Source organism: Acanthamoeba castellanii, assembly GCF_000313135.1.
Source record: "Acanthamoeba castellanii str. Neff unplaced genomic scaffold scf7180000084664, whole genome shotgun sequence".
Classification (NCBI taxonomy): Eukaryota; Discosea; order Longamoebia; family Acanthamoebidae; genus Acanthamoeba; species Acanthamoeba castellanii.
Window position 1 is genome coordinate 406323 of NW_004457466.1, and position 14455 is coordinate 420777.

The window sequence follows — 14455 nt, forward strand, 5'->3', positions numbered from 1 at the left end:
CCAAGGAGACGATCGTGCAGGAGCCGCCCGCATGGAGACTGCCGGCCACGGTGTCACCGAGCCCCACCACGTGGGCATCGGCCAGAAGATCAAGGGCACCATGAAGGAGGTCCAGGGGGCCATCACCCGCAACCCAGCCCTCAAGGAGGAGGGCAAGCTCATGAAGCAGGGCGCCACCACCACCGGCACCACCCACTACTAAGGGAGGCCCTCTTACCACCATCATCTTTTCTCTTCTCCACTCTTCCCTCTCCCTCCTTCTCTTCTCTGCTCATCATGAAGGCGAGTAGCTCGTCCTCTTCTTCTCTCTCTTCAAATAAAAACCAATTATTTCCTCATAAGGCGGTGGTGGTTTATTTGGTAATGACTCAGAGGATGTGGAACTGGGAGTAGAGCAGGTCGCGCACCGCAAAGTAGTCGTCGCACAGAGCACCGTTCACGCTGATCTTGCTCCTCCCGCTGAGCCCTTCCGTTTCCTAATGTGCGCGTAACACCAACACAACGTTAGACACCACCATACGACACACTACACGCACGACACTCGATTTGCGTGCATGTTTCGCGAAGGTACCTTCTTGAGCATGACCACACCGTTGCAAATCAACACACCAGCCGCGAATTCAGTCTGTGTGGCAAGAGTGGCCATAAAGACGGTGGTCAATACACCACACCACACCACACGGCCACGTTCGGGGAGGGAAGAGAAGGTAAGCTACGTACCCGGAAGCCGTGCTGTGTGAGGATGTCCTTGAAGTCGGAGAGGCGCACTTCGCCCACGAAGACCGGGTCGTGGGGCGGGATGATCTCCTCGGGGGCCTGCTCGAGCTCGAGCTCCATGCCCTCACCTGCACGACCAGCGACACACAGTGAACAAAGGCGAGAGAGCCGGACCGTGTGTGCGCGTGCGTGCGTGTGTGTGCGTGTGTAGGAGGTGGATTGGTACCGCGGCGCGGCGCAAAGCCTGTGGGGTTGAGCACGCCGTTGACGTAGGCCACCTCTCGGTCACCCACCTTCATGAACTCCTCCTCCAGCGACTTGAGGAGCGCCTCCTTGACCTTGACCTGGTTTTACGGAAGCCGCGTTGCGGGCACAACGCACGTGAGTGGCTACTCAAACATAAACTACATAATATCCACATATACGACATATCGATATAAAGACATATATCGACGTATATATCGTCTATCGAGACATATCATTATCGGGCACCGGGTGTACGCACTCGGTAGATGTTGGTGTCGGAGGTGAGATCCAAGGTCTCGTTGTCGTCCGGCGTGTAGACGCTGTTGCACACTGTTCGCGTGTCGGCGCAGTACTCCTTCAAGTGCTCCACTGACTCAGGGGGAACCGTGGAACAGCACCTGCAGGAGGCATCACCACCGTCGCGTCGGACAGCCAACGGGTTGGTTGGTTGGTTGGTTGGTTGGGGCAATGGGCATCGTCACGAGAAGAGATGCGAGAACGCGTACCATCTTTCGCGGGGCGACGTGGGCCAGGATGGTCTTGATGGAGCGCCCGTCAGACCGGCCCTCAAAATCGATGTACTTGATCGTGCACTTGACCTCCACCTTCCTCTCCACCGCTGAAAGGGACGACAAAGAGGTCAGCAACCGACCATTAATTACGTCAACTATTCATAAATAATATTCATCAATAGCAAATAAATGGATATGTGGCAGCATTGTCACAATAAAAATGACAATGTTAATTGGGGGGGGGGCACGACACGTACTTATGCACTTGGTCGGTACAGCCTCCTCCTCCGCCGCCGCTTGTCCCTCGCCGCCCTCGGTTTCCATCTTGTCACCTCCTTCGCCGCGGGCGTTCTGCACCACAGAGCACGTGAGCACGTGGTGTGGTGTGGTGCGGTGTGGTCGCGTGTTAGGCGTACCAGCGAGTCGGCCGTCAGAGGGAAATCGCGCTGGCTTGGTGGATGAAGGAAGTGCTGCAGGTCGATCATCTGTCCGTAGTCGTCGAACTTCTGCCTCACGTCCTCGTGCGGGAAAAGCGGGCACACTTGTGGCTCGTAGTAGTTGCCACTATTCTTGGGCGCAAACCTGTGGGGCATCGCCACAGCGCAAACATGAATGACCCGTGTCTCGTGTCGTTGGTCGTGTCGTTGTGTCGTGCATAGGGCAAGTACCAGTCGCAGTTCTCCTTGAAGGGATTGAAGGAATGGGCGGTTGTGTGGAACAGGAGGGACACGTCGTCTTCCTCTTCGTCGATCTCCTCTGCTTCGTTCTTTCGCTTCTCCTCCTCCTGCAGGTGTTTGAGCGACGCGCCGCATAAGTCCCCGTGGACCTTCCGCCCGCGCGTTGTTGGTGTGTACGCACCTTCTGCTGTTCCTCGAGCAGTTTTCGCGCCTTCTCCTCCTGCTGCTTTTGCCTCCATTCGCGCAGCTCCGCTCCCTCCAGTGGCACTCGCCGATGCAACTGAATTGGCGCGAAGTATTTATAATTAATATTTAAGTATGAATAAATAATAATATTTGTTTAATGTTGTTGAAAAAATAAACAAAGCAGTGCAGTTATTGGTGCGGAGAGAAGGAAGCTGTACCTCGAGCCCGAGCGCCGGCGGTTGTTGGGTGAGGACCAGATGGCCCAGCGTGCCGGGCTGCGGTCGGTCAGTGAATATCACCGCGTGTCGTGGGTTGGACGACCACTCGACAAACAGATCGCGCGCGAATCCCCATTCCAGGGAGGCGGTGGTGGCCAGCACGACCAGAGGTTTCGGAAGCGCTTCCAATTCCTCCACGCTGTGGCACAATCGCACGAATCTGTACAACGCGCGCACGCAATGCCGGGTGAGTACCTGTGGCACGCAACACGACCAACGACACGACACGACACTCACATACTTGAATTCAAAGGGGTTGACACGATCGAGATCGAAGCTCTTCTGCACGGCGGTGGACATCCACTCGAGCTGACTCTTAGCAAATTCGATCGTGTTGTAGGCCTGCTTCTCCAGCAGCACGAGGCCGTACTGGCTCAAGCGATAGTACCTGTGGGCCAAAATAAATAAGTTTTATAATAACAATAATAACAACAACAATAATAATAATCAATCGAGAAAGCGGCAAAGCGTACGCCCAGTGCTGGTCAAAGGTGAGAAGCAGTTCCAGCACTCGGCCGGCCGTGTCGGTTGGGAGCAGAACATTACCGTCGCCCTTAAGGGTCTTCATCGTGGTGTCTGCCAGGAGAAGGTTTAGTCTTGAAGCGTTCGCTCTCGCAAGAGCGGCCAGCGCACTTTCAAAAGTTAGGCTGTGAACGCACCGAGTAGGTCCATATCGCGGGAGCGACGTGAGCTCTGCGTGGAGAGCCCATTGAACGCGTCGGTGATGAGCAGCGTGGGCCGGTTGAGCGTCTCGAGCACCGTCGGGTTGAGGTGGCGCTCCTTCTTGTGGTTGTAGTCGACGGCGTACAGGATCTCCTCGGTCTCCTTCGTGATCTTCCACACCGTGCCACCGATCATGTGGCCACCGACATACCTACGCGGAACATGACGACGTTGGTATGAGCAACGAATGCTGCATCAGCGCACCACGGTGAAGCAAAGAAGAAGAACAAGAACAAGAACAAGACAAGAAGAGTGCAGTACGGGGTGAGTTCGATGCCGGCACCACGGCCGGTCAGGCGCACATGCTGCGAGTACTTGAGCTGCTCGAAGCGCTCCTCGTTGAAGGCGGCATCGACGTCGTCCAGGTTCCACACGTCAAAGTCCTCATCCTTCTTTTTGGACTCAAAGGCGTCGTAGAGGAACATCTGTCCCATCTTGAAGATGGGCATCGTCGCGTACACTTTCGCCTTCAGCCCCCACTTCCCTGCCAGCACTGGCAACGCTCCCTGTGGTGCCGCGGCTCCCGTTGGTTAGTGCACGCAGATCAGCGCTCAATGGGCGGAGGCTGAATTACCAGATGCAGAAGATCAGGGTGGGACAGCAGCACGGCGTCAATCTTGGGGATGTAGGCCTTCACATTCTCGAGAGCCTCGATGTCGAATTTGTCGTCCCAGCCGCAATCGAGCAGAATTCGGTACTCGTCGATTTCGAGCAGCGAACAGAAGGGACCCTCCGTCTTTGATCCATAGATCGGCGTGTACTTGACGATGGCCGTCATGCCGTTCTCGCCTCACCCCCGCCTTCGAGCCTTCCAATCACAAACTGAAAGAATTGGGCCAAGAAAAAAAAATCGGAAAAGAAAATAAACAAAGAAAACATTCACAGAAATCGCAATCGAACAAGAAGAACGATCATGCAGGTGCGTAGACCAGCTCGCACTGCCTGGACAATCATTGCTGCGAGCGTTTTGCATCGGATTCATTTTATTTTCTTGATTAATTAGGCCTCCGAGAAAGAAGAGTTTAGAGGTTATCTTGAGAAGAGCGGCATCATCGACTCGCTTACCAAGGGTAAACCTCCACCCCTTTCCGTTGCTGCCCATCACTTCCCTACATCAAAGAATGATCCGCTTGGACACTGTTTTGTGCATCTTTTTTTATTTATTTTGCTGATTATTACGGCGTAACAGTGCTGGTTGGGCTCTACGAAGAGCAGGACAAGCCCAGCAGCGCTCTCGAGTACGTCCATCTTTTCCCTCTTCCGCGTTCACTTTGCGGGCCGCTGGCGGGTGGCTGAGGGCTGGTATCCACGCGATGTGTGTCACAGTTTTGTGCGACAGAAGCTCGGCGCCACGTTGGAGGACGCTGCCACCGTGGAGAGCATCAAGAAGGAAAACGCGGAGCTGAAGAAGGAGAACGCCAACCTCAAGAAGCAGATTGCTGAGCTCACAAAGGCCCAACAGCCGCAGTAATTCTCGTTGTACCTCAACTCCATCAACACTCGTTGTGTGCAAGGGATCGTGGAGAATGGGGACCAGCATCCATAGCTCTTCTTCTTCATCCTCCTCTTCATTGGGTGGTGAGGCGAGCCCAGCGCTGCAGAGACGCCAGGTCGGGCGAGGCGAGGAAGCCCTGCGCCATGCCCTCCTTGCCGCCTCCCTTGCCGCCCACAGTCGCCAACATGTCCTGCAGCACTGCAGGAACAGCAACGTGCACAGGTCAACACACACGACACACACTGAGCCTCACGAGCTGTAGATGGTCCACATCATTTGCTGGTCAAGGGTACCCTTGTTGGCCTTCAGGGCCGGCAGTTGGTCGGTGGCCAGGGTGCAGATGACCTTTCGCCCGGAGACGACCACGTGCACCGAGCCGGGCTCCTTCTCGCGCAACTGTTCGGCCTTCTTCGCCAGCACCTTGTCGTCGTCGCCCTCCTTTACACGCAAATAAGTGGGAGGTTAGGGCGAGCCCGCTGGCGTGTGTGTCGTGTGCGTCGTGTGTGTGATGTGTGTGATGTGTCGCACCGGATAGACGTGGACGGCCAGCGGGTGGCCGGAGTAGGTGCCGGCGAGGGACTGGCTCGCGCTGCTGTTGGCCGCGGACGAGGCCAGCTTCCGCTGGAGGACGCCCACCTCCTTCTCCAGCTCCCGCTCCCGCGCCAGCAGCCGCTTGACCCGCTCCTCGATCTTCACGGGGGCCACCTCCAGGGTGCGGCCCAGCGAGCTCAGGTACTGGTACTGTGCGTCGTACCACTGGTCGGCCGCCTCGGCCGCCACAGCCTCGATTCGGCGGATGCCCAGCGCCACCGACGTCTGGCCGGTGATCTTGAACGGCCGGATCTCGCCGGTGCTCGCGGCGTGCGTGCCCGAACAGAGCTCGGTCGAGAAGCCCGGCACCGAGACCACGCGCACCACGGGCGGGTACTTCTCCGAGAACAGACACATGGCCCCGCTCTCGACCGCCTTGGCGTACTCTCGCATGTCGGTCGCCACCGGCGTGTCCTGCAGCAGCAGCAGCACCAGGTCAGTCGAGATTAGTAAATGGTGATAAAGTGGGGGCGGGGGGGGGGCGTACGGCGGCGATGACTTCTCGCACGTTGTGTTCGATGCGCTGGAGCTGGTCGTCAGTCAGCGGAGAGTGGTGGGTGAAATCGAATCGAAGCCGGTTGGCGTCCACCAACGACCCTGTGCGCGCACACACAGTGTGGGTGAGCGCGTGGGTGCAGAGATAGAAGAAGCAAGACGAATACCGGCTTGCACGATGGAGGTGCCCAGGACTTGGCGCAGGGAGGCGTGGAGCAAATGCGTGGCCGTGTGGTGCGCCCTGACTCCGCGCCTGTGCCTGTCGTCCACTTCTGCCCGAAGCCCAACCTAATAGTACGCCGATAAGCTCGCTGATCGTGTGCGTGCGTGCGTTGTGTGTGGTGTGTGTGTGTGGTGGTGGTGGTGCGTGCGTGCTACCTGTCCTTTGATGAGCATGTCGGCCAGCTCCTTGAGCTCGCCTTCACTCACTTCCTGGCCCTGTTCGCCCTTGTCGACCTTGACCCGCAGCACCAGACCACCCTCATAGGGAATCAGCGAGTCCTCCACCCGGAGCCGCAGCTCCGACAAAGTCTTACCCGACCCGCCCGACACGATCAACCTCCCTGCCGCCAACGCCAAATGTCAGCGCTTTGCTTTTTGCATTGAAATAATAAAATAGTAAAATAGTAAATAAATAAATAATAATGCATTATTGATAATTGATAAATAATAAAGAAGCCAGTGGCGGTGGCACCTTTGTCGCCGACCTGACCGCCGGCCATGCCGTAGAACGGGCACGGGGAGATGCTGAGCCACAGGGTGCGTCGCTGGAGGTCGGGCAGGAGCGCAACGACGGAGGTCTCCTCCTCCACCTGCCTCGCGTAGCCCGTGAACTCGGGTGCGATGCCTGGGCGGGGACGAAGAAGAACGTAAGGCGCCGCGGTGTGTGGTGTGGTGTGGTGTGGTGCGGTGCGGTGCGGTGCGGTGCGGTGCGGTGTTAATGTACCTTCGGCCATCCACTCCTTGACGGCGGTGGGCACGCCGCCTTCGCCCAGCTTGACCGAAGAGGGCGCGGAGGACGACAGAGAGAAGGCGTGCGCGCGTGACTTCTCCCGCTCCTCGTCCATGAGTCGATCCACGGCGTTCATGTCGAACGTCTTGTTGTTCTCCTTGACGATCAGATGCGTGAGGTCGATCGGGAAACCTGTGTGTGTGTGTGTGTGTGTGGGTGTGGTGTGGGTGTGTGTGTGTGTGTGGTTGGTTGGATGAGCACCGCGCAAGGTTCACTTAGCGGCGGTGTTGGTGGTACCGAGTCGGATGTAGAGGTGGATGACCACCTCCGGCGGGAGGTCGGTGCCGGGGTTGTTTCGCAGGGCGTCCTGCAGGTAGGCCAGCCCTTGCTCGAGAGTGGCCAGGAAGGCCTCCTCCTCTTTCTCGATGAGGTGCAGGATGACGTTCTGTCGGGTGAACAGATCCGGGTAGGCCTCGCCCATCTGCGCTATCACGAGCTTGCCCACGTCGGCCAACAGTCCTGATGCATAGAAAGAAGTAAACGAAACGCACACGACACGACCAACGACACGACCAACGACACGACACGACCAACGACACGACACGACCAACGACACGACACGACCAACGACACGACACATGGGTGTACATGGGTGCTCAATCCGCAGAGGACTAGGCGCGTACCTTGGTTCCTGTTGGGCGCGAGGGTGTTGGCATAACGGGCGGCTCTGCGAATAATTCGACGCAACACGTAGCCTCGGCTGACGTTACTGGGAATGACTCCATCGCCTGCACCAGACCAACACACCACACACAGAACGCAGGTGAGCATGCAGCGCTTCTTGTGCGTTTGATAGTTTGTCTGGGGCGCGCCAGGGAGACGCACCGATCAAGAAGCACGATGCCCGCACGTGATCCACAATGACCTGATCGTTCACGATTCGCGCAGAGTGAGTGGTCAGCGTTATTTGTTAAAGTTGAAAACACCAAAGTGCGGTTGCTCTCGCACCTTGAGCGCCACGCTCTCCTGGGGCGAGAGCTGTGCCTGGGGCTGGTGGACGCCGCCGAACTTGTCGTGCAAAATGGTCCTCGTGCCGTGGACTAGGCCGCGTATGGTGTCGATATCGTAGTTCTCTCTTACCCCTGTTGGCGTATGTGTCAGAGCGAGCTCGTGTGTGTGTGTGTGTGTGTGTGTGTGTGTGTGTGTGTGTGTGTGCGTGTGTGTGTGTGTGTGGTTCTAACCTTGCAGAACAGAGGCGATTCGTTCCAGACCCATGCCCGTGTCGACGCAGGGTCGGTCCAGCGGCTGCAGCTCGCCACTCTCCGTCCGTTGGTACTGCATGAACACGAGATTCCAAATCTCGAGGAATCTATGTCGCCCGCACACAGTTCAGACATTTACGTGAGCTTGAGCGTGCACGCACACAGCGCCGAGTGAGTGAGTGCGCTGTCACCTGTCGCCATCGACCTCTTGTTGCTGGTCCCAGAAGATCTCGGTGCACGGACCGCACGGACCGGGGCCGTCGCCCATGCTCCAAAAATTGTCCTCATCACCCCTGTACGTTAACCACGGGAGGTCGTCAGCTAATGAACGATACGACACGACACGATCCACACACGACCCACTTCTTGGCATACTTGTATACGATTCGATCTAGCGGCACTCCCTCTTGTGCGTGCCAAATGTTCGCGGCCTCGCGGTCGTCATGGTGCACGGACACTAGCAGCCGCTCCTTCGGCAATCCTACACGCAAGTAGCCATACAAAAGTGAGTGTGCGGTGGTTGTGTGCGTGTGCGTGCGTGTACGGTGAGTGCGTGTGCGACTTACCAAGCTCGCGCGTGAGGTAGGTCCAGGCCAGACGAATGGCGTCCTCCTTGAAGTAGGACCCGAACGAGAAGTTGCCCAGCATCTCGAAGAAGGTGTGATGCCGCGCCGTGTGGCCCACGTTGTCGAGGTCGTTGTGCTTCCCGCCCGCCCGCACGCACTTCTGGACCGACGCCACCCGCGGCGCCGGCGGCACCACGCGACCGAGGAACGAGTCCTTGTAGGGCACCATCCCGGCGTTCACAAACAGCAGCGACCCGTCACCCCTCGGCGGCACCAGCGGTGCCGAGGCTCGGCCCTCGTGGCCCGCGCGGCTCATGTAGTCCATGAACGAACCCCGGACCCACCCCGCGCCTCGGCCCGGAGCGGAAGAGGAAGATGCAGACGAAGATGCTCTCGAAGAAGGCGAGGTCGTCGACAGACCACGCTGGGCTTCGAGCTGCAGAAGCAAGTGCTGGGGCGAGGGACCACCTCCGTTGACCCGGCGGCCACCAGCCACCGCCCATTTGCCGCCCGCACCAGCCGACCGTCGCCACATCTTCGCCACACCTAATATTTTCTCTTTCTTTTCCTAAACATTTCAGCTTTGTTTTATCGACTGCCTATTTCAACTATTTACACGGCCACCTGGCGCCCGGACGCCGCCGGCGCGCGGTTCTCCTTGTCGGCGGCCGCGCTCAAGGCGCCCTGGGCGGCCGTGGCCAGCACCTTGTCAAAGGCCTGCGGGTTGAGCGGGAGCGACTTGGAGGCGTTGTGGGTCTTGTAGATGCCCACGACGCGATCGGCCAGCTCGAACATGTTGTTGCGGAGCGAGATGACCAGGAACTGCGCATCCTTGGTACGCTCCTTGATGTAGTGGCCGATGATGGACACGTTCCGGAAGTCCAACGCCGCGTCGATCTGCGTGGCACGAATAGGAGTGAGGTTGTGTGTGTCGTGTGTGTGTGTGTGTGTAGAGGGGTAGGCACCTCGTCCATGACGTAGATTGGGGTGGGCTTGTAGTGATGGAGAGCAAAGACGAGGGCGAGGGAAGCCAGCGTCTTCTCACCGCCCGATAGGTTGATGATGTTCTTCCAGCTCTTCTTGGGCGGCCGCACGCTGAATACCACTCCCTCGGAGAACGGGTCCAGCGAATCCACCAACTACGCAAAAGGTGGAGAGCGGAGAGGTGGGTTAAAGGGCGGTCAGACGGCAGGAGTGCGCATGCGTTTGTGGTGGCGGTACCTCGAGCTCGGCATCACCACCGATGGTGATCATCTGGTACATTTCCTTGAGCTTCATGGTTATCTGGGTGAAGCCCTCCATGAAGGAGTCGAGCCGCTTCTTGCGCAGGCTGTCGTAGAGCGCGCGTTGCCCGTCGCGCTCCTCGGTGATCTTGGCGAGGTCCTTCGCTCTCGACTCGTATTCGCGATTCTTCTCTCGGTACTGCTTGAGCGCTTGCAGGTTGGGCCGCAGGGACTGGAGCTCGTCCTGCTTAGTGCCCACGGCCACCTCGAGCTGCTCCGGCGAGAGTCTGCTCAGCTCTTCAGCGCTCAGCACCCTGAGTGTACCCCTCGCGCTCTTCTTACCGCCGATGCTCTTGCGCGGCTGGACCTTTTTGGCCGGTGCGGCCTTGGTCGGCCTGCGCTCCTTCTTCTTGCTTGTCTTCGCTCGCTTGGCGCGACCTTCACCTTCTTGGTCCTCGCTCGCCTCCTCGTCTTCGTCTTCGTCTTCGTCTTCTTCTTTTTCTTCGTCTTCCTCGTCTTCTTCGCCCTCCTCGTCGTTTTCCTCGTCGTCCTCCTCCTCTTCCATTTCGTTGTCGCTTCCCTCCTTCTCCTCTTCTCCCTTTTCGGGCAGTTCTTCGTCGGCCAAGTAGTCGTAGTAGAGCGCGGCGTACTTCTTGTGAAGTTCGGTGATGCGCTGCGCCCAGCCCTGAGCAGCCTTCTGGTGTCCGTGCAGGACCTGAACGTTGGTTGTCGAATTCGCTTGTCAGTTTGTGCGACGATTGCACAGTGCGCAGAGCGACGCCAAGCAGGAATGCGATGTGTTAGGGACTCACCTTGCTGATCTCCGAGAGTTGGTTCTCCAGCTCGAGCTCCTTGCCTCGCATAACAGCGAAGTTCTCCTTCATCTTCTGGAAGTCCTGTTGGGCGGCCTGGATCTTCTTTTCTTTCTCTTCGTGCTTGGCTTGCAGCGACTTGTAGGCCTCTTCGACATCGCCCGCCGAGTCGTCCAGCTTCTGCAGCTTGGCTTGCTTATTGGCCAGATCCTTCTCTGTCTTGGCCAGCTGCGATTCCGCCTCCTTGAATGCCGACTGTTGCACACCAAACCCCGCAAACCGGCTGAGTTAGCTGAAAGTGTTGCTGACAAAGGTGGGTCTAGGAACGTACGCGAGCTTGTGTGGATTCCTTCTTGCCCGAAGTCAAGCGCACTTTGGCGCGGTTGATCCTGCGTCGCAGGTCGTCCACGGCCTTGGTGGCGGCCTCGAACTTGGCCTTTTGACGTTTCAGCTTGTCGCCACCGGCAGCGGCGATCGCTTTCTCGAGTTCGGTCACCTCGGCCTTCACCTCGGCAGCTTCCTCATCGATCTTCTTTACCGCCCGCTCGCCTTTGGTGATCTGTTTCTCGAGTGCTGCAAGAGACTCCTCTTCCTCTTCCGTCAGCTGAGCCTGTGGACAGCAGGAGAAAACAGACGTGAGCTCAGCTCTGCAGGTCACGAGTGAGGTGCGGTTCGAAGGGCGAGGTACCTGAGGTTGGAGCTGTTTGAGGCGAGCCTTGAGGTCTGCGCTCTGCTTGGTGAGCGCCTCAACATCCATGGCGAGCTTCCTGGCTTGGACGGGCAGATGCTCGAGCTCCTTCCTCAAGGCCTCCAGCTCCGTTTCCTCCTCCTCCCGCTGGGCGCGCAGCTGCTGAAGCGCTGCCGAGTGCTTCTCGAGCTCCTTTGCCATGACCTTGAAGTCCTTGCTCGACGTTGCATCCTCCTCGGTATGCGCAACCGTGTTCATACGGCCTGTGAGGTGCGAGCATTAGGGCCCTGACTCATGGGCACCAATCCAAGAAAGCAGAAGCGGTACCTGATGTGGAGGTATTGCCTCCTCCCGACATAGTGCCGTGAACGTCGATCAGCTCACCAGTGAGCGTCACGACTCGGTAGCGTGTGGGTCCATAGGCAATCCTTCGCGCCTGTGGGTGCATGTGAACAACCGCACGCTCTGACGGGAACCAGTTATCCAGAGATGCGGGTGGAGACAGTACCTGTTCCAGGTCCTTCGCCACAAGGGAATCGCGAAGGGCAAAGTAGAATGCCGTGGCGTATTCGGGCTTCTTGGACTTGACCAGGTCGTACAACCGAGGCACACCCTCAGGGGCAGTGAAAGGACCCATGTTTCGGCGCAGGTACTCGATCTTCTCCAGCACGATGAAGCTGGTTGAGCCAAGCATCTCCTTCTTGAGGAACGCAATCGCAGCAGATGCTGCCTCGACGGTCTCCGCCACCTACGATGCGTTCAACGCGGAGGTTGAGCGAATGTTGGATTGCGCTGCGCGGTGATGGTCAAGTACGTACGATGTGATCGAGGGAGGGACCAGCCGTGGAGATGGCGACGTCAAACTTCGGGTCGATCGAGCCGAGGTCGCCCAGACGACCTCTGATGCCCTTGAGAGTTCCGGACCGCGCGGCGTCCATCAGCCGCGTGAGCAGAGTGGACCGCTGGGTCTGTGCCCGAGCAGTCTCCTTCGTGTGTTCGATGGTCGACTGCAGTCGGCGTACTTCGGCTGCCAGCTTCTGCTCCTCCTCCCGAGACCGCACTACCTGCTTCTCTAGCTCCTTCGCACGTGCCTGCGCCTGAGTCTGGCGGGTGCGAGTGGTCTCAAGAAGCGCCTTCTTCTCGACAATGGCGGCCTTGACGTCGGTCAGCTGCTTCTCGGAGTCCGCTAGCTTGGTGGCGACGAGAGCCGGACGCTGGGCGAGAAGATCGCGCTGCGACTTGGCCAAGTTGACCTCGGCCTGGGCGGCATGCAGGCGCTTCTGGAAGGGCATGAACTCCTTTTGCTTCACTTCCATGGCGTCGTGTAGGCCCGCGGTCTCGCCCTTGAGGCTCTCGAGAATGACCTCGAGCTTGGCCTCTTCCTCGGCCGCCGCCGCTTCGAGCTGTCCCAGTTCGTCAGCGCACTCGTCCGCCTCCTTGCTGGCGGCTTCGGCGTCCTCGAGCTTTTCTTGGGCCTTCTTCTCGTTCTTCTTGATCTCTTCCGCGAGGGTCTTACGCTTTTCCTTGAGATGCTTGATGTCTTGCTCTAGCTGGATGTGTTTGCGTTCGTAGACAGCCCACTCGGCCTTGGCGTTACCCATCTCCTTGGCCATCCTTCCGAACTCGTCCTTCTCCTTCTTGTACTCGTTCTCCTTGGTGTTGAGAGCGGCCTTGAGCTGGTTCATGCGCTCCTTCTCTTCTTTCCACTTGGCCTCGGCCTCGCTCTTCTTCTTCAACACGCCGGCCGCCTTGGTATCGGCTTCGGATCGACGGAGCTGATACAACATCGACTGCTTCTCCAGTAGTTCCTTCTCCTTCGTCACGTATTCCATCGCTTCGTTCTTTGCCTCTTCGAGGTGGTCTCTCTCCTTCTCGGCCACCTTGACTCGATTGACCTGCGAGAGTGCCAAGCAAGTATGAGGGCGGTGAGCAGTAGCCCTACAGCGCATCATATGAGTGAGCGAAGCGCACCTTTTCGTTACGCTCTTCGTTGAGCTTCTCCACCATCTCAGCGGCTTTTTCGATCTTCTCTACGTAGACGATGGATCCGATGATGTCCTCGAGGTATTCGAGCATGCCGACGTCGTGCTGTGTTTGTGCCTTGGGCTTCATCATGGCGATCTGCTCGACTTCGCCTTGGAGGATGAGAAAACGGTTGTGGTCGAGGTCGATGCCGCGCGTCTTGAGCAGGTTGGTGACGTCGGTGAAGGTGCTCGCGTCGTCGTTGATGAAGTATTTGGACGAGTTGTTCTTGTAGGCCACTCGCGAGATGACCAACGTGCTGTCCGGCACGACTTCGTACTGGTCGTTTGGCTGCAGCACGGATTAAAAACTGGCAAGAACGTATTCGAAAAAAAGATGGTGGCGCGGCTACCTTGTCGATGATCTCGTGGAAGTAGACGGACACCTTGGCTGATTGGATGTTCTGATGGTTCTCCGAGAAGTGGAGGAGCTCGCTCACCTTGCCCTGACGAAGCTGCTTCGCGCGCTTTCCGAACACGAAGAGGAGGGCATCGATGACGTTCGATTTGCCGCTGCCGTTCGGTCCAACGATTGCCGTGAAGCACTACACGTGGAGCGTACGCTAAGTACACGACATGCACAAAGGTCTATGTACAAGAAATTGGTCCTGATGCGGTACCTTGTGAAATGGTCCTACAACGCGTTTGCCCGCATACGATTTGAAGTTCTCCAAGACCAGCTTCCAAATTACCAACCGCCCCTTCGTAGGAAGGGGTGCAGTGGCCTCTTCCATTGTCTTCTCCCTCACGTAAAGGTGGATGTAGGAACCTGTCGATGCGATTCTTGCGCCCCCTTGTGTTTTGGCGCCTTTCTCTGGCCTGTTTCCCGCCAACGCTCCATGTCGCAAAGCGGTCTACAACGTCGACAGTTGATTTCAGATAAGCAAATAAAATAGCTTAGAAAATTAAATCCGGCAATATTCTGAGTTTGAGAGAACTGCGGCTTGCAACGTTGTCGGTGTCGAGCCGAGCAGCTGGGACAGGCTCAGTTTTTCATTCATCTTCAGCTTG

At 57.7% G+C, this 14455-nt stretch overlaps 4 protein-coding genes across 4 annotated transcripts in view; 1 reads left to right on the forward strand and 3 right to left on the reverse strand.

Moving 5' to 3' along the window:
- Positions 1-4117, reverse strand: part of ACA1_369920 (cleavage and polyadenylation specificity factor subunit 2, putative) — a gene marked incomplete at both ends in the record, with an annotated part of 4892 nt that extends 775 nt beyond the window's left edge. Inside the window, 17 exon segments of the mRNA XM_004340221.1 lie at positions 434-476; positions 572-625; positions 721-845; positions 944-1061; positions 1223-1332; positions 1349-1361; positions 1470-1582; positions 1733-1826; positions 1892-2057; positions 2144-2301; positions 2334-2432; positions 2557-2776; positions 2858-3004; positions 3090-3192; positions 3276-3490; positions 3601-3731; positions 3914-4117. Coding sequence (XP_004340269.1) covers positions 434-476; positions 572-625; positions 721-845; positions 944-1061; positions 1223-1332; positions 1349-1361; positions 1470-1582; positions 1733-1826; positions 1892-2057; positions 2144-2301; positions 2334-2432; positions 2557-2776; positions 2858-3004; positions 3090-3192; positions 3276-3490; positions 3601-3731; positions 3914-4117 — 2113 coding nt within the window.
- A 135-nt stretch (positions 4118-4252) lies between these two features.
- On the forward strand, positions 4253-4810 carry ACA1_370030 (uncharacterized protein; the record flags this gene model as incomplete). The annotated part of the gene is made up of 4 exons (XM_004340222.1): positions 4253-4258; positions 4343-4409; positions 4529-4577; positions 4666-4810. The coding sequence occupies 4 exons, from the start codon at positions 4253-4255 to the stop codon at positions 4808-4810; spliced, it is 267 nt and encodes an 88-aa protein (XP_004340270.1).
- Positions 4811-4907: 97 nt separating this feature from the next.
- ACA1_370040 (alanine-tRNA ligase) lies at positions 4908-9235 on the reverse strand (the record flags this gene model as incomplete). The annotated part of the gene is made up of 16 exons (XM_004340223.1): positions 4908-5032; positions 5128-5272; positions 5363-5839; positions 5913-6022; positions 6088-6208; positions 6299-6483; positions 6615-6767; positions 6867-7064; positions 7170-7391; positions 7556-7660; positions 7758-7797; positions 7881-8014; positions 8114-8241; positions 8326-8427; positions 8489-8615; positions 8701-9235. 16 exons carry the CDS (start codon positions 9233-9235, stop codon positions 4908-4910), a joined length of 2907 nt encoding a protein of 968 aa, XP_004340271.1.
- A 77-nt stretch (positions 9236-9312) lies between these two features.
- On the reverse strand, positions 9313-14178 carry ACA1_370050 (RecF/RecN/SMC domain containing protein; the record flags this gene model as incomplete). Its single annotated transcript, XM_004340224.1, has 12 exons — positions 9313-9597; positions 9666-9839; positions 9922-10638; positions 10736-10990; positions 11067-11345; positions 11424-11686; positions 11751-11859; positions 11932-12171; positions 12242-13318; positions 13395-13736; positions 13798-13989; positions 14065-14178. The coding sequence occupies 12 exons, from the start codon at positions 14176-14178 to the stop codon at positions 9313-9315; spliced, it is 4047 nt and encodes a 1348-aa protein (XP_004340272.1).
- Between the last annotated feature and the right edge of the window lie 277 nt (positions 14179-14455).